At 43.2% G+C, this 23,236-nt stretch overlaps 3 protein-coding genes and 1 long non-coding RNA gene across 4 annotated transcripts in view; 1 reads left to right on the plus strand and 3 right to left on the minus strand.

Annotated features, from left to right (window-relative positions):
- Window positions 1-22,946, plus strand: part of LOC135240967 (uncharacterized) — a 39,018-nt gene extending 16,072 nt beyond the window's left edge. Inside the window, exons 3-4 of the long non-coding RNA XR_010325838.1 lie at window positions 19,890-19,993; window positions 22,389-22,946. This is a non-coding gene — a long non-coding RNA (uncharacterized LOC135240967). The remainder of the gene's footprint in view (window positions 1-19,889; window positions 19,994-22,388) is intronic.
- On the minus strand, window positions 1,412-4,538 carry LOC135240962 (tubulin alpha chain). The gene is made up of 4 exons (XM_064311043.1): window positions 4,385-4,538; window positions 3,030-3,252; window positions 2,692-2,840; window positions 1,412-2,543 (listed from the first exon to the last, which is right to left on the minus strand). The coding sequence occupies exons 1-4, from the start codon at window positions 4,385-4,387 to the stop codon at window positions 1,566-1,568; spliced, it is 1,353 nt and encodes a 450-aa protein (XP_064167113.1). The 5' UTR covers window positions 4,388-4,538; the 3' UTR covers window positions 1,412-1,565.
- On the minus strand, window positions 6,163-10,546 carry LOC135240961 (tubulin alpha chain-like). Its single transcript, XM_064311042.1, has 4 exons — window positions 10,388-10,546; window positions 8,167-8,389; window positions 7,844-7,992; window positions 6,163-7,297 (listed from the first exon to the last, which is right to left on the minus strand). The coding sequence occupies exons 1-4, from the start codon at window positions 10,388-10,390 to the stop codon at window positions 6,320-6,322; spliced, it is 1,353 nt and encodes a 450-aa protein (XP_064167112.1). The 5' UTR covers window positions 10,391-10,546; the 3' UTR covers window positions 6,163-6,319.
- LOC135240960 (tubulin alpha-1A chain-like) lies at window positions 12,892-15,623 on the minus strand. Its single transcript, XM_064311041.1, has 4 exons — window positions 15,471-15,623; window positions 14,479-14,701; window positions 14,180-14,328; window positions 12,892-14,012 (listed from the first exon to the last, which is right to left on the minus strand). The coding sequence occupies exons 1-4, from the start codon at window positions 15,471-15,473 to the stop codon at window positions 13,032-13,034; spliced, it is 1,356 nt and encodes a 451-aa protein (XP_064167111.1). The 5' UTR covers window positions 15,474-15,623; the 3' UTR covers window positions 12,892-13,031.
- Window positions 22,947-23,236: the final 290 nt, after the last annotated feature.

Consider the following 23,236-nt stretch of genomic DNA (forward strand, 5'->3'; position numbering starts at 1 on the left):
CACAAACAGCATGTCACAAAATAGTAACGGTAGTACAAAACTTAGTTCAGAGATATTTCACTTCGGTATAATAACATAAGTAATTTTGTGGAGCCTAACACATTGTACTTACATAGCATTTGCCTCCCCTGCTGACTGTCAACGTTAACAGAATCGCTTTTCCTCAGAGTTGTCAGGCTCCCTATTCATTCATTTTCGGGACAACCGAGAGGAACAGAGACGCTGTTAACGGACAGCAGATGTTGCTTCACGCTACGAAAACACAATGGAGTCGCCTCCAGAAAAGAATTTATGTTATGTCGAAGTGCAACATCTCTTTAATCGGCTAACTTGATGTGGTTAGCAAGCTAGCTATTTAGCTTTCTGGTGAACCAGAGCTAACGTTATACTTACCTTCATAACCGAATATAAACTTCTCAAAAAAGAATTTATAGCCCTTGTCCAGTTTAGACCGCTTAACGTTCACTGGCAATGCTTCGACAATGTGGATAACATCGGACAGTGAACTTTGGCAGAGCTATCAGGGACTGTGAGAACACACGTTGCTGTTTAGGCTCAATTTTTCGCTGTCAGAAATGGACTTGCGTCCGTAGCAACGGTAACCGGAAACAAAGTATCCCTACATCCGGTTTTGGTCGCCATCTTGTGAAATAGGCCTATTGTTTTAAAAGAGTGATGTGTTTGTCACCCTAGATATAGACCTCTTCAGAGCAAAAGAAATACATAATGTCATATGATACTAACCTGACTAAATGCAAAGATCCATTATTGAAATTTTTACCTGCACATATTTTATAAATGCAACTCCGCACCCTTGCAGATGTCTTCATTAATCGATTTAGCTACTTTACCAACTCTCTTGCAGACTTTCAGTATGACTGGTAGAGTTGCCATTGTAAAATATTGTGTAAACCAGAATGAACATTTCCTTCCCTATATGTATGACATTTGTTTACTCAATCTCATGCAGAAAAATGTTTTTAAGAAAGTATTTGAGATTTTGGTGATGGTGTGTTACCTGACCAACAGTGGTACTTTGGCTGTTGGTTTGACCAGAGTTCATTCTGATAGAACTGCTTTAGATCCCTGGCCCCATGGGTCTCTCATATTATCCTAGGATCAGGTACAAATATAAATGAGGAAGAGACCTGAACTGAAACTCGCTAAAATTCAAACCTTGAGTATAGGAGTTTGTTTTATGACATTACACTCACCCCCACACCTTCTACAATGCAGGTGATAGCAAATGCTTGACTGTCTTTATAGAATATTTTTAAGACAGTAAATGATTTTCGTACAAGTTATTTCCTAAATGGCCAAATAATTCTAAAGTGTAAAATTACTCACCCTTTTTATATTAACTATTTTTATTATGATTTAGCAAAAAAGATCCAAATGACAGCATCCAAAGTACTGTAAAGTCAATATTTATTGTAGTTCGAGTGTTGTGGGTGTACTTTGTTATGATTTTTAAAAATGAAAGAAGTTTTTTTATTCATGTAAATAGGCATCAACACATTTCTGCAATCTCATATGCTGTGAATCATGAAGGTTTTAGCTTCAAACTAGTACTCTTCTCCTTCTTCATCTTCCTCCCCCACGCTGTCAGTCCCCACCTCTTCATAGTCCTTCTCCAGGGCTGCCATGTCTTCTCGAGCTTCAGAGAACTCTCCCTCCTCCATGCCCTCTCCCACATACCAGTGAACAAAGGCACGCTTGGCGTACATCAGGTCAAACTTGTGGTCGAGACGGGCCCAGGCCTCGGCGATGGCGGTGGTGTTGCTCAGCATGCACACGGCCCTCTGCACCTTGGCCAGGTCTCCTCCAGGCACCACAGTGGGGGGCTGGTAGTTGATGCCCACCTTAAAGCCTGTGGGACACCAGTCCACAAACTGGATGCTGCGCTTGGTCTTGATTGTGGCGATGGCGGAGTTGACATCTTTTGGCACCACGTCACCGCGATACAGCAGGCAGCAGGCCATGTACTTGCCGTGACGAGGGTCACATTTCACCATCTGGTTGGCTGGCTCAAAGCAGGCGTTGGTGATTTCAGCCACAGACAACTGCTCATGGTAGGCCCTCTCTGCAGAGATGACTGGGGCGTAGGTTGCCAGGGGGAAGTGGATACGGGGATAGGGCACCAAGTTGGTCTGGAACTCTGTCAGGTCCACATTCAGGGCCCCATCAAAGCGCAGGGAAGCTGTGATGGAAGACACAATCTGACCAATGAGCCGATTGAGGTTGGTGTAAGAGGGACGCTCAATATCGAGGTTTCTACGGCAGATGTCATAGATGGCCTCATTGTCCACCATGAAAGCGCAGTCGGAGTGCTCCAGGGTGGTGTGGGTGGTCAGGATGGAGTTGTAGGGCTCCACCACAGCTGTGGACACCTGGGGAGCTGGGTAGACCGCAAACTCCAGCTTGGACTTCTTGCCGTAGTCGACAGAGAGACGCTCCATCAGCAGGGAGGTGAACCCTGAGCCAGTGCCCCCACCAAAGCTGTGGAAGATGAGGAAGCCCTGGAGCCCAGTGCACTGGTCTGCCTGGAGGAAGGGAGCAGGTTCAGCACATTTATGCATAAATAGACTCTAAGGGTCAGAAATTTTGTTTATTTGCTTTTTTTCCCTCTTCAAATCTCAAGTACACAGAAATAGCGAACATAATCTGAACCCATTGGAAAGCAAAATTTACCAGTTTTCGTGTCCTATCCAAAACCAGGTCGATGATTTCCTTGCCGATGGTGTAGTGCCCCCGAGCGTAGTTATTGGCAGCGTCTTCTTTTCCTGTGATGAGCTGCTCTGGGTGGAACAGCTGGCGGTAGGTACCTGTGCGCACCTCGTCTGAAGGGACAGTCGACTATTAGTACTGAAACATTAACTATGCAAATCACCAAGCGGTGAAGGAGCATGACTCAAAATGCGATACAATGTGTCATATTCTTCAATGAGGATGTCTGTTTTACTGTAATTAGAAGTATTATGACTAAACTAGAAAAACACACTCTGGCTGCTAATGTAGACCCAACTTACCAATGACAGTGGGCTCCAGGTCCACAAAGATCGCACGTGGGACATGTTTGCCAGCCCCTGTCTCACTGAAGAAGGTGTTAAAGGAGTCATCTCCCCCTCCAATGGTTTTATCACTGGGCATCTGTCCATCAGGCTGAATGCCATGCTCCAGGCAGTACAACTCCCAGCATGCATTGCCCATCTGGGTTCCAGCTTGGCCGACATGCACAGAGATACACTCACGCTGGAAAGAGAAACAAAGAGTTTAATGATCAGTCTCCACTGAGAGGCATGGAGACAGAGCAGGGCACAGGGTGAGGGAGGAGCTTGGGAGCAATGAACCGTCAGCACTGAACTGGCTGGATGTCTCTGGGTCTCTGACATCTGCTACTGCCATCAAGAGGAAGGGCAAGACCACTCACTTCACCACTCAGTCACCATGATAACTAGTCAAAGCCCTTATGCACTGCAGTGTATTCAAAATTACAAAACATATTTTTTCCAGTTTGTTATATACATAGGTTGAGTAAGTTCTTAAACAAGACAATGTGCTTACTCAAACAATACGATGAAGATCATTAGGTGCTGTTCAATACTAAATTATATATTATTTTTGGGTGGACCGCAACAGCGGGGGCCAGCCCTATAAACACGAATGTCAGTGACTGAGTGAGTGAGTTATGAAGTTACACCATTGGTCGGCCGCTTCGGTCCAGCCATATACTATACTTTTGACCTGGTCTTGTTTTAATATGGAATCATCAGTGCAGATCGAGAAAAAAATGTATGCACTGAATAGTCAAGAGGAATAAACCGGTGGCCTGTAGGCTACGCCACCACCTTCCCCCTTACTGTTGCGCAAGCGCGCATTTTCAAATTTATCTGATCGCGCCTTTTAGACTTGGTCTCATTTTCCTCTTTATTCCAAAATAATTTTCGGCTTCGTCAAGCAACATACGTTTAGTAACTGCATTTCGTTCGTAAAGCAATTGTGCTCTTCGAGGAAAAAACGTTTTGAACACGGAATTTAAAAATCTCCTATACTCCAGTTTACTGAAACGAATAGTGATAAAAACGGCACAGCAACAGTTTTTCTGTATTAGCCTAAAGGTTTTTGCCTGTTGTGTGAGAGCTGCGCATTTTGGCCGCCTGTTTTCTCTAGTCCAACCTAGCGTAAACGCCACAGTAACGGTCCGAATCCATATCTCGACACATCCGTTTTCCTTTTGTCTTTGCGTTCTCGGTTATTTTTTTAAATGATAAATATAATTCAATTAAAAGCTAAGAAAACAAAATGTTAAAGCTAAATATTTCCATTTGCGTTTTCTCGTCTATGGCTCGTCGTGAAATGGTGGAATCTTGACGTAGGTACTCACCATTTTGTCCGGTTTTACTTCTTGCCGACGTTAAGGATTCGGAAGGAGAAGGCAGATATGCAGCTGGCTGCGCAAGGCAGGGTTTTTGTAGCGCGAGCTAAGCAGCGGGGGGGCAGCAGGAAGCGGGTCTGTGCATCGGCGGGAGTGGCAGCAGGGAAAATGGGCCGGCCTTACTGTCGTGACAAACTGTCTTTTTTCAACGGGGCTAGTAAGTCTGAACTCTTGTTACATTTTTACAGATACTGATTGTAAAACACCAGTCATATGTGGCGCACTTCAATATATAAAAATTCCGTAAAGCTACTCAAAGAGTTAAGCGACGCATTACGCATGAAGACCAATGAACAGAATACAAAATGTCTGAAATGGACACATTTTATGATTCTAAATCCTGTCTTTGTATTATAAATAAGAAACTTAATACCATGTAAGTAGCAGCCTGGTACAGTACAGTGATAAAGGATCGCACTGTGTAAAACAAAGGCTACAAATTCAATATCCGTGGAGCACTTTAGTTGTACTCCAGAACAAGATACTTATCCAGAATTGCTTTTCAAATTATCCAGCTGTGATAATGCTTGTTTTTAATGAGGGTTTTTTCTGGAACACCTACATTTCGCTTTAAAAAAATGCTTTTTACCATGTTTCTCCCGGTCTGGAATACCCAATCATATTCTTCAGCACACGTTGCTGCAGTCATCGCCAACAGTTTGGGAGAGTCTAGACAAAGCATGTGCTCTTCTCCAAAGCATGTGATATCAGCTGCCACTTATCACACTGCAGTCTTCAAGTCAGGCTTTCAAAGATACAGGTGGGACAAAGATATATTGTGTAGCTGAGCAGATAAGAGTACAGGTGCCCCGTCATCTAACAGGGATCGGTAGAGTGAGATGAGATGCAGTCATCCCAGTCACAGCTGGCGAGTCAGCACTGGTGGGGTGTAGATGCAATACCAGATTGTGGGGCCCATCCACAGAGATCCAGTGCCTTTGCAGGATGAGCCACTAGAAACTCCAACAATGATTGTTTCAAAAGAGTGATGTGTTCATCACCCTAGATATAGACCTCTTCAGAGCAAAAGAAATACATATTGTCACATGATACTAACCTGACTAAATGCAAAGATCCATTATTGAAAATTTTAACTGCACATATTTTATAAATGCAACTCCGCACCCTTGCAGATGTCTTCATTAATCGATTTAGCTACTTTACCAACTCTCTTGCAGACTTTCAGTATGACTGGTAGAGTTGCTATTGTAAAATATTGTGTAAACCAGAATGAACATTTCCTTCCCTATATGTATGGCATTTGTTTACTCAATCTCATGCGGAAAAATGTTTTTAAGAAAGTATTTGAGATTTTGGTGATGGTGTGTTACCTGACCAACAGTGGTACTTTGGCTGTTGGTTTGACCAGAGTTCATTCTGACAGAACTGCTTTAGATCCCTGGCCCCATGGGTCTCTCATATTATCCTAGGATCAGGTACAAATATAAATGAGGAAGAGACCCGAACTGAAACTCTTAGCTAAAATTCAAACCTTGAGTATAGGAGTTTGTTTTATGACATTACACTCATCCCCACACCTTCTACAATGCAGGTGATAGCAAATGCTTGACTGTCTTTATAGAATATTTTTAAGACCGTAAATGATTTTCGTACAAGTTATTTCCTAAATGGCCAAATAATTCTAAAGTGTAAAATTACTCACCCTTTTTATATTAACTATTTTAATTACGATTTAGCAAAAAAGATCCAAATGACAGCATCCAAAGTATTGTAAAGTCAATATTTATTGTAATTCGAGTGTTGTGGGTGTACTTTATTATGACTTAAAAATGAAAGTAAGAAGTTTTTTTTAGTCATGTAAATAGGCATCAACACATTTCTGCAATCTCATATGCTGTGAATCATGAAGGTTTTCGCTTCAAACTAGTACTCCTCTCCTTCTTCATCTTCCTCATTCACGCTGTCAGTCCCCACCTCTTCATAGTCCTTCTCCAGGGCTGCCATGTCTTCTCGAGCTTCAGAGAACTCTCCCTCCTCCATGCCCTCACCCACATACCAGTGAACAAAGGCACGCTTGGCGTACATCAGGTCAAACTTGTGGTCGAGACGGGCCCAGGCCTCGGCGATGGCAGTGGTGTTGCTCAGCATGCACACGGCCCTCTGCACCTTGGCCAGGTCTCCTCCAGGCACCACAGTGGGGGGCTGGTAGTTGATGCCCACCTTGAAGCCTGTGGGACACCAGTCCACAAACTGGATGCTGCGCTTGGTCTTGATTGTGGCGATGGCGGAGTTGACGTCTTTTGGCACCACGTCACCGCGATACAGCAGGCAGCAGGCCATGTACTTGCCGTGACGAGGGTCACATTTCACCATCTGGTTGGCTGGCTCAAAGCAGGCATTGGTGATTTCTGACACAGAGAGCTGCTCATGGTAGGCCTTCTCTGCAGAGATGACCGGGGCGTAGGTTGCCAGGGGGAAGTGGATACGGGGATAGGGCACCAAGTTGGTCTGGAACTCTGTCAGGTCCACATTCAGGGCCCCATCAAAGCGCAGGGAGGCAGTGATGGAAGACACAATCTGGCCGATGAGCCTGTTGAGGTTGGTGTAAGAGGGACGCTCAATATCGAGGTTTCTGCGGCAGATGTCATAGATGGCCTCATTGTCCACCATGAAAGCGCAGTCGGAGTGCTCCAGGGTGGTGTGGGTGGTCAGGATGGAGTTGTAGGGCTCCACCACAGCTGTGGACACCTGGGGAGCTGGGTAGACCGCAAACTCCAGCTTGGACTTCTTGCCGTAGTCGACAGAGAGACGCTCCATCAGCAGGGAGGTGAACCCTGAGCCAGTGCCCCCACCGAAGCTGTGGAAGATGAGGAAGCCCTGGAGCCCAGTGCACTGGTCTGCCTGGAGGAAGGGAGCAGGTTCAGCACATTTATGCATAAGCAGACTCAAGGGTCTAAATTTTTAAAATTATTTCCCCCCCCCCCAATTCTCATGTACAGTAGAACCTCTACCATCCGGCAGCCTTGGGGGAATCCGTGGTGCCAGAAAGTACAAAATTCCTGTGTTTAGAATCAATTTATTATTTTATTGGCCTAGGGCTCCATCTGCTGGCTGAACAACCTTACATTTGTAAAGAGTCTGCCATTTGCAAAGAGAGAGACATTTTGTGAATGGTCTTCACAAGTCTATAACAAAATAAAGGTACAACATGCGTTCAGTGTCGGGCTAGAGGCATATTTGTTAACTAAGCTCCTGCTCAGCACAGGATTTTTTATTATTATTATTATTATTATTTATTTATTTATTTTTTAAGGGAGAAAAATGCACGCACAAAAAAAGGGTTCCAGGAAGTAGGACATTCCAGAAGGTAGAATGCCAGATAGTAGAGTTTCTACTGAACACAGAAATGGTTAACATAATCTGAACCCATTGGAAAGCAAAATTTACCAGTTTTCGTGTCCTATCCAAAACCAGGTCGATGATTTCCTTGCCGATGGTGTAGTGCCCCCGAGCGTAGTTATTGGCAGCATCTTCTTTTCCTGTGATGAGCTGCTCTGGGTGGAACAGCTGGCGGTAGATACCCGTGCGCACCTCGTCTGAAGGGACAGTCGACTATTAGTACTGAAACATTAACTATGCAAATCACCAAGCGGTGAAATGCGATACAATGTGTCATATTCTTCAATGAGGATGTCTGTTTTACTGTAATTAGAAGTATTATGACTAAACTAGAAAAACACACTCTGGCTGCTAATGTAGACCCAACTTACCAATGACAGTGGGCTCCAGGTCCACAAAGATCGCACGTGGGACATGTTTGCCAGCCCCTGTCTCACTGAAGAAGGTGTTAAAGGAGTCATCTCCCCCTCCAATGGTTTTGTCACTGGGCATCTGTCCATCAGGCTGAATGCCATGCTCCAGGCAGTACAACTCCCAGCATGCATTGCCCATCTGGGCTCCAGCTTGGCCAACATGTATAGAGATACACTCACGCTGGAAAAAGAAACAAAGAGTTTAATTATCAGTCTCCACCGAGAGGCAGGGTGACAGAGCAGGGCACAGGGTGGGGGAGGAGCCTGGGAGCAGTGAACAGTGTCAGCATTGAACTGGCTGGATCTGCTACTGCCGGCAAGAGGAAGGGCACCATGACATCCAAGCAAACAGATTAGGCAGGATTTCTATAGTTACGAGATTGGTGGGGAAGATTTATAAAAATAAAGAGTAACTAGTCAAAGCACTCACACACTGCAGAACCTTTTTAGCTGACAGTATTGTGTATTTAAATGGAACACATGGGAAAGCAATCTCTTTATAACTAATACAAGCGTGCAAACACTTTTACATTATGGAATCGGAAACCATGATGTTATCACTTAAGCGTTTACTTAATTTGCTTGTATAATACTTACAGCTCATTTATTTCACAGTAAATTTCTAGCCGATCACATGCCTGTATTTAAATTTCCTAAATATACACTGATACAAATGAGCCCTAGAATGTATGCCACTATACCGAGCGCCACCATTGTGCTCTTTGTAAATTAGGTTTTCAAATAAAATGTTCATTTAAGTAGGGCTGCAGCTATTAATCGGACAGATTGATTTAATAGGTGACAAGTTATCCGAATTCTGACATTAATGGCGAAAATGATTTTAAGACCCTAATCATTTCCCTCAAATCTGCCTCCAGTGAACGACCAAATGACGTTTTAAGATCTGACAAAAATATTTGAGACATCTATAAAATGCAGTGGTTCCAGATGTTTAAAAAACATCCATTTTACATTTAAATTGGGAACATTAAACCGGAAACGAATGCAAATGTTACCATTTTAAACGTTGAACTATACAGGCCGCAGTCAGCCTTCCTGCTTTGAGAATCCCCACAAATGGGACGGTTCGATGAATAGCCTACGCAGTTAGCCGGAAACCGCGCCCAAGCACGCATCGTGCTTTCCAATAAAAGCACGCTTTTCATCCACATTCAGTCCTCATATGCAATGTTTTAATTTGTTTGCAAACAGCCGGAACGTTTATGATGTAGTTAAACTACTATATAAAATTAACAGTCAATCTTTAAAAAAAATTTAAAAAAAAAAACCAAACTGAAGATTAATTAGACCTGAAAAGCAATCTTAGACCAGCCTGTTTAATGAAAGAAAGTTTCCTAACATCCACATGCCGGCTTTTCTTATCGTAGTGTACGTGACTATCTGCGCCACGAGTCACCAAGTGTTCAGTCACATGGCTGGAGGAGGCTAAATGGCGCAAATCACCATTTCAATTGAAACGGGTATTACAGGACGAAACGAAGCGAGAGGAAAAAAAGTGCACTCGAGAAAAAAGGGAACCGGTAGCCTGTAGGCTACGCCGCCGCGTCCCCCCACCCTTCCCGCAAGCACGCGCTGCTTTCTTAAACCTGTTTGTTAAACTGATCGCGCCTTTTAGAACTGAAACCTCGAATTCTCCTCTTTAGACCATTTCCGGCTCCGTCAAGTAACATGTTTAGTAACTATACCTCGTTCATAAAGCAATTGTGCATTTTGGGGGGAAAAAGTTGAAACATGGAATTTCACAATCTCCTATAGCCTACTATAGTTTTATCAAACGAACGACGTAAAAAGACAAACTTTTGCCGTAGTAAACTTTTTAGTCTGTTTGGGACAACTGCGCCAGTTATTTGGCAGCCTGCCCACTAACTAAAGGCAGTCACGCGCAGCAACACTTTCTTTCTCTACATCCATCCTAGCATACACGCCCGGACAGGCTGAATCCATAGGCTATATAGACGCACCAGTTTGCCTTTTCTTTTTCTACATGTTCTCATGTATTATTTTTTAAAAAATTGTAAATTTGGTAATTGAATGAAAACGTAAAACTAATAAAACTCATTTTAAACGCAAACAATCTCCATTCTGTTGAGTTTTCTCGTCTGGCTGGACCTGAAACAAAGGGAATGCCAATTCCAACTCTAACTTCGTAGGTACTCACCATTTTGTCAGATTTCCCTTCTTGCCGACGTTGAGGATTCGGAAAGAGAAGGCAGATATGCGGCTGGGAGGACAAGGCGGGGTTTTTATAGAGCGAGCAAGCAGCGGGGCGAAGCAGGAAGCAGGGTCTGTATGTTGGCGGGAGTGACAGCAGTAAAATGGGCCGGCCTTAGCATTGAAACAAACGAACTTTTTTCAAAGGAGACTTTTGTTACAATTACAGATACTGATTCTGAAAACCAGTCATATGGCACACTTCAATACATAAAAGTATCGCGATGTTACTCAAAGCGTGAAGGCAGGCATATTCAGTTGTGCGAAAGTAGGAAACTGATCAGTTTGAACCAACCCCAGTCCCCACGTGATTAAAAAAAAAAAAAATTTTAAACAATGAACAGAGCCCAGAATGCCTGAAATAGACAGTCACAGGCCAAAATCTTGTTTTTGTATTTAAAAAAAATAAACTGACCAGCCTGTATGTACCTGAGTATTATAGTGATAAAGGATCTCACTCTAAAGCAAAGGCTGCAAGTTTAATATCTAGGCAGGGCACAGCTGTATTACAGTAGCTAAGATACTTAATCAGAATTGTTTTACAAATTGTCCAGCTGTGTGATAATGCTTGTTTCTAATGAGGCAGTTTTGTTGGAATTACCAACATTAGATTTTTTTTTTTTACAAAACTCCCCCCCCCCCCCCATAATTTGGATTACCAATCATATTCTTTAGCACCCACTGCTGTAACCTCCCCTGTCCTTTTGGGAGAGTCCAGATGAAGCCTATGCTCTTCTTCAAAGCATGTGATATCAGCGGCCACTCATCACACATCAGTCTATGAGTCAGGCTTGCAAAGATACAGGTGAGACAGAAATACCTCATGTAGCTCAGCTCAGCAGATAAGGGTACGGGTGCCCAAGCGTCTAACAGGGATCGGTAGAGTGAGATGAGGTCATCCTAGTCACATTTGGCGAGTCAGCGCTGGTGGGGTCTAGATTCAATACCAGACCGTGGGGCCCATCCACACAGCGAACCAGTGCATGAACAGGATGAGCCACTAACCACTAACCCTAAATGCAAAGATATTTAAATTTTTTTTAACGGCAGATATATTTCATCTGCAACTCGGCACCCATACAGATTTATTCATTAATTTTTTAATTTAGCTGCTTTCCCAACTCTCTTGTGGCATCTTTCAGGATGACTGGTAGAGTTGCTGTATTGTAACATCGATTGTGTAACCAAAGATGAGCATTTCCTTCCCTAAGTCTATGGCATTTGTTTACTCGTGTACGTGACGGAGCAGAATAGTCTGTTCTCTTTGCAATTACAACTAAATCCATATTGCCATGGTGTGCTAACTTCTTTTTCTAGATCCATATCTGCGTGTCACTCCCCAGACCAGTGGGAATCTACATATGCACTTTATACTCAGGGGCGAGGTCCCTCGTGCTGCAGTAGTGTGTGTGAGAGGCAGTTCAGAGCCCTCGGCTTGATTTACGTGCGTCCCTCTGAACTGTTTTTAGCTGGAACGAGAGAGGAAAGGGGTGCAAGCGTCCCAGATCTCATGGAAAAATGTTTTTTAAAAAGTATTTGTTGAGGTTTGGGTGATGGCGTGTGATACCTGTGAGGATTGTTTTTGTCTGATTCTGATTAGGCAAACGTGATTTCAGTGCTAGTTTGTGCTTGGCAGGATTAATTGTTTGTTTGCTGAACAGGTTACTCTACAGGGTTGGAGTCCTGATCTATGTGGTCACTTCTGGCACTACGATCTTTACTTCACTCTAGTGTGTTTCTTTTGCACCTCTGCACCTTGAACTAATGCACTTGTTGTATGTCGCTCTGGATAAGAGCGTCTGCTAAATGCCTGTAATGTAATGTAATGTAATGTAATGTAATACCTGACCAACAGCGCTTTTTTGTCTGTTGGTTTGACCAGAGTTCATTCTGACAGAACTGCTTTAGATCCCTGGCCCCATTGGGCTCTCATATTATCCTAGGATCAGGTACAAATATAAATGAGGAAGAGACCTGAACTGAAACTCTTAGCTAAATTCAAACCCTGATATAGGAGTGTTTATGATACACTCACCCCCACACCTTCTACAATGCAGGTGATAGCAAATGCTTGACTGTCTTTATAGAATATTTTTAAGACAGTAAATGATTTTCGTACAAGTTATTTCCTAAATGGGCAAATAATTCTAAAGTGTAAAGTGCTAAAATTCACACCTTGAGTACAGGTGTTTGTGTTATGACATTACACTCACCCTCCTGGAACAGCTTCTGTTTAAGGCCCCCACACCTTGCAGGTGATCGCAAATGGTTGACTTTCTTTATAGAATATCTTTAAGACAGTAAATGCTTTTCATACACAAGTTTCAAGTCAATTTCTAAATGGCTAAATATTTCTACATTTTGTAAAACGGCTCGCCCGCATTACATTAGAACTAGTTTATTAATGATTTACTCCCCTCCCCCCAAAAAAAATACAAATGACAGCATCCATTGTGTTGTAAAGGCAATATTTATTTTAGTTATGAGTGTTGTGTGTGCCATTATTCAGATTACTTTTAAATTAAGGAAGGGTATTATGCAAATTAATGCAAATCTCATATGCTGTGAATCATGAAGGCTGTAGTTCCACATTAGTACTCCTCTCCTTCTTCCTCTCCTTCTTCACCCACGCTGTCAGTCCCCACCTCTTCATAGTCCTTCTCCAGGGCTGCCATGTCTTCTCGAGCTTCAGAGAACTCTCCCTCCTCCATGCCCTCACCCACATACCAGTGGACAAAGGCACGCTTGGCGTACATCAGGTCAAACTTGTGGTCGAGACGGGCCCAGGCCTCGGCGATGGCGGTGGTGTTGCTCAGCATGCACACGGCCCTCTGCACCTTGGCCAGGTCTCCCCCAGGCACCACGGTGGGGGGCTGGTAGTTGATGCCCACCTTGAAGCCTGTGGGACACCAGTCCACAAACTGGATGGTGCGCTTGGTCTTGATTGTGGCGATGGCGGAGTTGACATCTTTTGGCACCACGTCACCGCGATACAGCAGGCAGCAGGCCATGTACTTGCCATGACGAGGGTCGCATTTCACCATCTGGTTGGCTGGCTCAAAGCAGGCGTTGGTGATTTCTGACACAGAGAGCTGCTCATGGTAGGCCTTCTCTGCAGAGATGACCGGGGCGTAGGTTGCCAGGGGGAAGTGGATACGGGGATAGGGCACCAAGTTGGTCTGGAACTCTGTCAGGTCCACATTCAGGGCCCCATCAAAGCGCAGGGAGGCAGTGATGGAAGACACAATCTGGCCGATGAGCCTGTTGAGGTTGGTGTAGGTGGGACGCTCAATGTCCAGGTTCCTGCGGCAGATGTCATAGATGGCCTCATTGTCCACCATGAAGGCGCAGTCAGAGTGCTCCAGGGTGGTGTGGGTGGTCAGGATGGAGTTGTAGGGCTCCACCACAGCTGTGGACACCTGGGGAGCTGGGTAGACCGCAAACTCCAGCTTGGACTTCTTGCCGTAGTCAACAGAGAGACGCTCCATCAGCAGGGAGGTGAACCCTGAGCCAGTGCCCCCACCGAAGCTGTGGAAGATGAGGAAGCCCTGGAGCCCAGTGCACTGGTCTGCCTGGAGGAAGGGAGCAGGTTCAGCATATTTATGCACAGATACTGTGAATAATTATATGGGTTAGATTTTTTTATTTACTGTATTTTTTGTATATAGTTACTCATTTCCCCCAAGATCATAGAAAATACTGAAGGGACAACAAGTATCACTGGGAAAACTAAACTTACCAGTTTTCGTATTCTGTCTAAAACCAGGTCGATGATTTCCTTGCCGATGGTGTAGTGCCCCCGAGCGTAGTTATTGGCAGCGTCTTCTTTTCCTGTGATGAGCTGCTCTGGGTGGAACAGCTGGCGGTAGGTACCTGTGCGCACCTCGTCTGAAAGCAGGCAAAGAGGTCTGTTGGTCAGTATTGGAGTCTTCAGCTATGCAAATCACTAAACAAGGGTACTTGATTTACTGTTATAAATTATCATTGAAATGACATCTTGAGAAACCAATTACAACTTCTAACACAGTTCAAATTTACCAATGACGGTGGGCTCCAGGTCCACAAAGACAGCACGTGGGACATGTTTGCCAGCCCCCGTCTCACTGAAGAAGGTGTTAAAGGAGTCATCTCCCCCTCCAATGGTTTTGTCACTGGGCATCTGCCCATCAGGCTGAATGCCATGCTCCAGGCAATACAACTCCCAGCATGCATTGCCAATCTGGGCTCCAGCTTGGCCAACATGGATAGAAATGCACTCACGCTGGAGGGAGAGAGAACGAGAGACAGAAAATTATGATAGATAATGATGAGGAGAAATTTAAGTTACTAAACATTGTGTGGAATTGATGAGCATGCAATAAAATAGTATTTGACTAAACTGATAGCTGAACTCAATGTGGAACTAAGTGGCAGTAGGCAGGACAACTATTACATTATGCCAACATAACTGCCATCATCCAAATCAACTGAAAATAATCGATTTCATTTGCGTAAGAAGGAACTGAACTTTTGTGTATATATCCAATTTCTGAGAACACACAAGCCATATCATGTTTGGCTTATCAAGGAATTCTGTTTTCTTGAGAAATTACAGTCAAGACAAAGCACAAAATTTTTTTGCACTGCTTTAAACAAGTTCAAAAGTATATCAGATTACTTTCTTGGAAAGCATGGAATTGGAATCCCCTCTCCAGAACAATTGTTTTATGTCTTTATTTATTTATTTTACTGGACTACTCTTACATGATGAAATCCCTTTCTCACACTTTGACTGAGACCCGCTGGCCCGCAGAGTTTTAAATGGTACAAGAAGTTATTAATCTGTCAATAATTTTCAAATTTCCACATTAAAAAAGTGTGGAAATTTGAAACTTGAAAATTTGAATTTGAATTTGAAAACATTTGAAATTTGAAAATTTGATAACTGTCTCTTTTGTTCTTCAGTACACTCAAATTCATATCGGTTTCAATTCGCTTTCAAATACAGCAATGAATTTAAAATTTAAAAAGTTAGGGTTATTTGTACTCACCATGTTTAAGTTTCTCTTCCAGTCAAACGTCCAGGGTTCAGGAGAGGAGATCTGTGTGTCAGGTAGTCGCTCTGGCGGCAACCTTTATATCTGCAGGATCACTAGGCAACACTGATCTGTGTTGTTGGTAACTGGAGAAGACAAACAAGCTGTTGCCATCTTCTGATTTCTCCACTGAAAAAAGGGGGAAACTAGGGAGGGAAATTTGAGTTATATTTCTCTGTATAACGTTCTGTAACAGGGAAATATTTGTCTATTGTCAATCATTACTAAAATATCAATATCAAATTGAACGGAATGTTTTTTTTTCCGCTGACTTTTTGCGAACACCGAATGGAACGTTATGCTTTTTGACTTTCGTTGTCATTGCATTAAAAATCAAATGTGACTGTGCTGAATTTGACTGGGCGCGTAAATGCTATAAATGCAACGAATCAAAGATGAGAGAAGGCTCCGCACACCAAAAGATGCCTCAGGCAGACTCTCGCTGCGTTCCCATGTTTTTTGTGCCAAAAACAGACCTTCTGATGGAAATTTCTCATTATAATATTTTCAGTATTTCTTTTTGTTTTTTTTTAAATAGGTTACGTCTCTTGTTTGAAGCAGCATTCTGGTATATGCAGGATTAAAGACATCCCTGCTGGGGGGCCTATTGTTGGTAACCCAGAGCTTCCCCTTTCTGTGGAGAGGGGTGAAACCGGACACCCCTGCTATGACCCGGAAGGTCTGTTGATGCTGAAGATTGAACAGTTTAAGCACAATGGCTGCCCCGATTGGTTTACAATACCAATTGTGCTGTAGATGAGGGCCTCAGCCAAGCCCCAGGCTCTGGTTGTATTCCTCTTGTTTTTCCCTGGGGCGTTTGGATTTTTTTGTTTTAATGTGTGAGAAAGCGCATTAACTCTTTACCTGGTTTCAAGCCAGTATTCACACCCTTTGTCTCTGTAAACCAAGAATGTATATTGAGGTGTCAGTTTGAATGACGTGTAAACACCCACACACACAGTAAACACCTGTCTGTGTGACTGCAGAAACCAGTTATAGATTTATCTCCCACTGATACCAATCAGTTTGTATCACTGGTCTAATGCAGGATTGACCTAGCAAGAGACATGTTGTTTAGCTTTGGTATGCACTGGAACAGACCCAGATAAAAAATGTTTTTTTAAAGAATTCCTCTAAACCTTTTAAGTGCTGTATAAGCATTGCACTTTAGCCCATTCAAACAAGGCTGTCTCTAATAAGTGGGATCTATAACGCGTGTGCTACATGGCATTAGTGTACACTAAAGACTCCTTAATTATTCTCCATATGCGCTGACAACTGAAGAGCAAACAAGGGCTGCCGAGTTTCAGAAACACACGACTGCCTGGGCAGCCAAGCTAGCCAATGGTAAGGCAGGCTTTCACAAAAGCCAGCCAGCTCGTGTGCCAGCAAGCTTTCACATGAAGAAGCCTGGCATCCTTGTATAGTACATGCAGAGTTCTAGGAAGGGAAGAAGCTAAGGCCACTAAAGGGATTTCCTTGCTATTGGGTGCGTACTGCTGGACAAACATTCAGGAACATTCTCACAACCTCGTCTGGTTTGTTTAACACTTGTTCCTTGACGTGGATGTAGTTTGAAGAGGCAGTGAGACATTGACCCCAGCACAGTCTGCTCAGAATGTGTATATACAGCACTGGACCAATACCTTTTTGTGACATGGCTACTATCTTGCTACCCATGATAGATTTATATTTGTTGTTCAGGTGAACAGAAACCACAAAGACTCCATTCAGGCTCTGTGTCCGTTGGCCTTGTTGGCAGGACGCGCCTAGTTATGTGCTAGCACAAACAGAGAGGACCTTCAGCGAGAGAGGGCTCAGTTATTGTGCTCATGGCAACAGCATAGCCAATCCCAGGCTTCCTTCGCGCAATGACTCGAGACACGCATGGGACAGAAAGCAGTCCTGGGGGAGATACTTCCAGTACCAACAGATTTAATAATTTAGCTTCATTCTGACCTGCTTTAAACCTGGATTCAACCAGATGAATGCATCCAAAATGTTCTATGCTGACTCACATTTCCACAGTTATATTTTGAGAAAAAAAACACGTATTTCTTTTTTATAGTCCTCAAAGCTAAGTATTTTCCTTATTCTGATGCATAATGAAGCTAAACATCTGACTTTGTTGTATTAAAAAAAAGAACAGATCTATAAACAATATACACTGCCACACCTTGTCTGTCAAAAACAAATTCAGTTCTGTGAGGGAAAATTTGGGATAATTTGTAATCATTGGAAGAATGGTGTTCCAGACTTCCTCCAGGATTTTCCATCTTCCAAAGGTCATTAAATATGCTGGGACATATACATTACAGGCATTTAGTAGACACTCTTATCCAGAGCAACTGACACAGCTTTTGTATTTTTTTTACATGGTGTCCCTTTATACAGCTGGATACATACTGAAGCAATACAGGTTACGTACCTTGCTCAAGGGTACAATGGTAATGTCCTATGAGTACAATTGATCTTTCAATATTTAGGTCACCAGTTCTTTAACCATTATACTATTGTATGACACTGCTGCATTTGTTGTGTGCATGTGTAAATAAATGGTTATTGAGTCAAGTTCTGTACGTACAACAATATTAAACAGTTTGAAGTGTTAGAAAATATCACCTGCTGATCATTCAGGTGCGGCAGTGCCTACTAATGGCAGAATACTGCAGAATAAAGACAATACAATTGATAAAGGATTTTACTGTTGCCTAGCAACTGTCACTCTTCAGAAAGAATTTGGAGAACCTTCACACAATAGATGTGATATTTTCTTTGCTACTGAAAGAGAGGTTTCTAAGGTGTGATGTGAAAGACTTCACACCACAATGACATTGTGTGAATGAGGGCAAAGAGGCAGTCTTTATATGAAAGACAGTATTACAGGTTCGATATTAAAATAATAAATGTATTAATTTATTTATTTTTATATTATTTTTTACCCAGGGTAGGTTCACACATAAGGTAAAACAATAAGTATGGGCAGATAATAAAATACCTTTTAGCTCTTTTGCCAATAAGCAATGGTAAATCAGCCACATAAATCATTTCCAATCATTTACCCCAGGAAATGCTGATAATTTAAGTTAGCCTGACATTTTAGCTTCTTCAGGCTAAGGCAAGGCCTCAGAGAGAGTGGCTCCTGGTAGAGTTCCTCTGTATTTATAACTCATGTGAAGCCTGGGTAACAGGTTTTGTTGTTGGAGACAAGGGGTTAACCAACGTTTGGGACAACAAAGCAAGCAACCCTAACTAGGCCAATGTACTGGGACATACATCACCAACTCCAAGCAGTCTGTACCCCTACCCAAAAGGGACGCATTTTTTAGCCTCGACTGAGGGGCAATGCAGGAAGTCTTCTTTAAATGCAGAGGCCCCCTTTTCTCTGTACACTTATACACCAGGGAACAGGCAGCTTGCAGTATTCTACTTGTAAGCTCATTGTAAGCCTGACGTTTTTAACTTACTTTCATTCTCTGCAATTCTGTTCTTATTTCACCTGCTGGTTTCCCACTATTACCCATGTTTATGTTGTTTTTGTTGTAGCTGCTTCTTTTGTTTGTGGCCTTTTTATTATTGCTATTTTATGACATTTTTATTGTCCTCCTGTGTTGGAAAATGATTTGGAATTACTTTATGAAAAGTGTCTTATAAATAATAATTTAAAAGATTTATTTTTTTAAATTATTATTTTCAAAATCAGAAGCCTCGGGGCCCAATGGCCTGTTCTCACCATTACATGCTCTTATGAGTCTTACTGTATCTTTGAGGTATGTTTATAGCCTCTATTTGAGATGATACTTTTTAAATGTATTCACAGGCCTTGATGGATCAATGGTGGAAGCAGTAGTTAATTTAATATACTTATTTAAACCTATTTGTGTTCCTAAATCTACAGTGACAGCTCTCTTCCTGTTTCCACCCCCAGCCCTAGCACTGTCTTTAATCCCATTGTAGTCACATGTGGTTCGTCCCCTTTGTCTCCTGTGTGGTCTCTGTGACCTTCTGGCACGGTTTTGTTTTGTTTCACGCTTGAGGGTGCGTTTCCATGGAGTCGGGCTCCGTGTGTCCCCTGACCTCCTCGCCTGACATGGCCTTCAGTGCTTTGAAGAATTTGGTTTTATGGTTCTTTTATATGTAGGCTCCAGTGTATGATGCATTACGGGTTGCATTATGTGCCTATTGCATTTCCTGTTCTGGGTTTGTAAGCTAAGATCTCCGGGGTAAAATCTTGAGTTTGAGGAATAAACTGTAGTGGCTGTTTCTATGATCTAAATGCTACCACTTGCCCCCCCCCCCCCCTCCCCTCCAGTGTTGTATACAGTTTTAATGAGGCTTGCCTGTATGTTCTATATCCTCTCATATGTTTTCCAGAATAAAGAAGGTGCTGGATGGAGAGAGCAGCAGGTTTAATTGAGCAGTTTGAGGGAGGTCTACTGCTAAGAGAGCACTAGTGATTCCAGGATGGCTTCCCTCAGGTAAGTGGGCTGGTGTATGAACTTGGATTAGAGGATCAGAGAAAGAAACTTAACTTGTATGGGACTTTAAAGATTTTCCAGGCTGGAGTAAAAGCTGAGTAATGCTTGATGTGTAAAATGCAGGCACTTGACGCTGAGTTGCTCTGCCATCTTGTGGCTGAGAGAGGAAAGGCATATTTCTGCATTTCCACTCCCTGCCACAGATGGCGTAGCAACTCAGTGTAAAGTACCGGCATTTCACGGAGCTGGAGGTGGGCCAAAATAAATTAAAAAAAAAAAAAACATGCATTCATTCCAACCTGAAATTGTGCCCCCATCTCCACCCCTTTACAAGTGGTAGCATTCCTTCCTGTGGCCCTTGCGCAATACACACTTATGTAATCCATATATACACAACTGAAACAGCTCAGACATGCTAACCTGAGATGTGTTTCACATAAATATGTTTGGCAAAGGTCTCTCTCTCTCTATCGCACATAAACACACACACACACACACACTTACTTTTCCCCAAAATAAATCTTCCGCCCTGTTGTGAAGGCTTTTGATGAGTGTTTTCCCCAAACATTACCATTCTCTGAAAGTGCTTATACACATGCATCTGGCAATTTTCCATTCACCCACTGTATCAAAACAGTCAGCACAAATGCTGCTCTCTGTCTGCCTCTTTCTCTCTTTCTCACTCTCTCTCAAACACACAAAAATGCTATTAGTGTTTCAGTATTCAAGAGAGTGTGTGCTTTTATGTGCCTGTTTGTGTGAAAATTAGTTTGAAGTAAACCCTGTGTGAACCCCTTGGGAAATGATTTACAGTTGTTTTAACACTGCTGAATCAATGCACTGAACGTAATTGCAGCTCTCAGGGACACTGTCAGCAGTTCTAAACAAAACTGTTTTTGAACGAGACCAGGTGCTAGTATATGGCTGGACTGAACCGGCCAACCAATGGTGTAACTTCATCAGTCAGTCACACACATTCGCGTTTATAGGGCTGGCCCCGCTCTTGCGGTCCACCCAAAAATATACTAAAGAGAAAAGAAGCTACTTGCTGCCACTAGATGGTACACGGTAGCCTCACATAAACAGTCATTCTGAAATTCTGAATTTTAGGCTCTGTATTCTTTTAATCTGTATGATAGTAAACAATCTCATGAGAAATATTACATGCATTTCTACACTGTACTCTATAGACAGCTGATTCCCCTGTATGAACACGCACACACGTACGCACACCATGTCGAATGTAATTTTAAAATGGATAACCCGAAACGCACATCTTCATTGAACTTGCTCGTGTCTCAAGTCAGTAGGTTTAGCGCTTTTGCGTTTTATTGGCCTTGCCGACAGCACCGGCTGCTGATATGCTGCATCGCACGCAGCTCTGTGTTAACGCAGTGCCCCGTCCTTTTCAAATGCGTTCAGCCATTTGCTTCTTCTGTTCAGGCGCTGTACTGATCTCAGTGCAAAATGCCAGGCACCATTTGTCAGGCACCAAAAGGACATTTTGTTCTCCAGCACAATAGGCAGAGATAAGCTGTTCTAAGCTACTTTGTCTGATATACTAGCGGTTTTATACAGTAATCTCACTGAGACAAAAAGCTGTTTTTTAGGGGAAGCAGACAGACGCACAGACAGATGCACATTCATCCACTCAGATCGGCGCGGCCACTCAACACTTCCAAACAGCCAGCAAAGCCTCCCTCTTCATCTGTGCTCTCATTTCACATTTGCAACCTTCAGTTTAGTCAAATGAACCCCTGATCAAATGATTCATACATACCATAGAATTTGAAAAGATTTTAATAATTCCAGTTATTCTGTGAACACAAATCTTGAAACTGATTGCAAAAAATCAGTTTGGAGGATTTTATTTGCATGTACAGAGCTGCTACTGTCCCACCAGTAGCTCTGCAGAACCCCGATATAGAGGAGAAATTGTACAGGGGAGAAAGGTGGAATGCTGACTGCCAGCTCAGTGACATCACTGCAGTGAAGATGACGTGTTCCGTGCGGCAGCCCCAGAGTGAGCGAGTGGTGTGGAGTCATGTGACGGCAGCAGGAACACCCACACCAGGTGTCACGTTACCGCATAAACACTGCTGTATGGCTGCGACGCTCTGCCTGGATGTGGCGCATGCACAGCATAATGTGGTGTGGAGCCGCAGTCTGGGTGAAACAACCCACCAGCCAATGAGCTTCCTTTCCCACAAGCCTGCTTTTTTTGAGGGAAAAAAACTTTCTACTGCAAATGCAAGGCGTGTGCCTGTGTGCTTCAGCGAGAGAGAGCGTGAGTGTGCATGCGTATTTTTGGAAGGAGAACTCTGCGGTGACTGTTTCATTAGTAATCGTAAGAATGCTTGAATTTTTAATCCTGGGTTTGTCTTGAATGTTTCAGCAGGTCTCCACTGCCCTGGTGTGGAGCTCGCTAGCTCTCCGGTTCAACTGCTATTCTCCATCTATAATGCATTCTTGCACGAGACATCAGGCAGAAAATGGACAGTGCAAACAGGCAGACATCCACTTTTTCTAACAGTCCAAGGTTGTAACAGCTCCTCCCCAAATTACTGACTTCACCCTGTGATGACACTTGGCAGAGGGCCTACCTCCAACAGAGAGGATTCAGGACATACTAAACAATATCTGCACCAACCAACAGAGGTTGCTACAATATCATTATTATTCTAGCCACTTGTGTCATTGTCTTGTAATACTGATTTGAGCTTGAGCCATCTGTGTTGTGAATGCATAGCTAGCAACGTTATTGGTGAGCAGACGGGTCTCTACAGAGAACACATTTCTACTGGCAATGGCAGAAACCAGAAATGACTAGAGAAAATGAATGTGCATTTTTCTCCATCTTGTCTGATGAAGCTGTCACAGTCCAGCCCTGTCTTTGTGATTCACCAGGATTACAAGCAGAAAGCCTGTGAATCAACAGAATGGTCACTGCAAAGTCTCTGACGCAATCATTTCCACACCGTTTCAAATTCCTTGCAAACTAAGAATGTAAACACAATCCACTTGTTTCCATGCGCAGCATTTGTGTGTGTGTGTGTGTGAGTGTGTGTGCATGTGCATGTGTGTACGTGAGAACATGTAGGTGTTTGTGTGTTTGCAGGGGCACCACCAGGGATTTAGGGCCGTGTGAAAATATCTCACGTTGGGCCCCCTCCACCCCAGAAAATCATATGTTCTAGTGTTTTCTGTGGGCCCCTGTCAGTCAGAGCCCTTGGAATCATCCTA

The sequence above is a fragment of the Anguilla rostrata genome, chromosome 15 (assembly GCF_018555375.3).
Source record: "Anguilla rostrata isolate EN2019 chromosome 15, ASM1855537v3, whole genome shotgun sequence".
NCBI classification, from domain to species: Eukaryota; Metazoa; Chordata; class Actinopteri; order Anguilliformes; family Anguillidae; genus Anguilla; species Anguilla rostrata.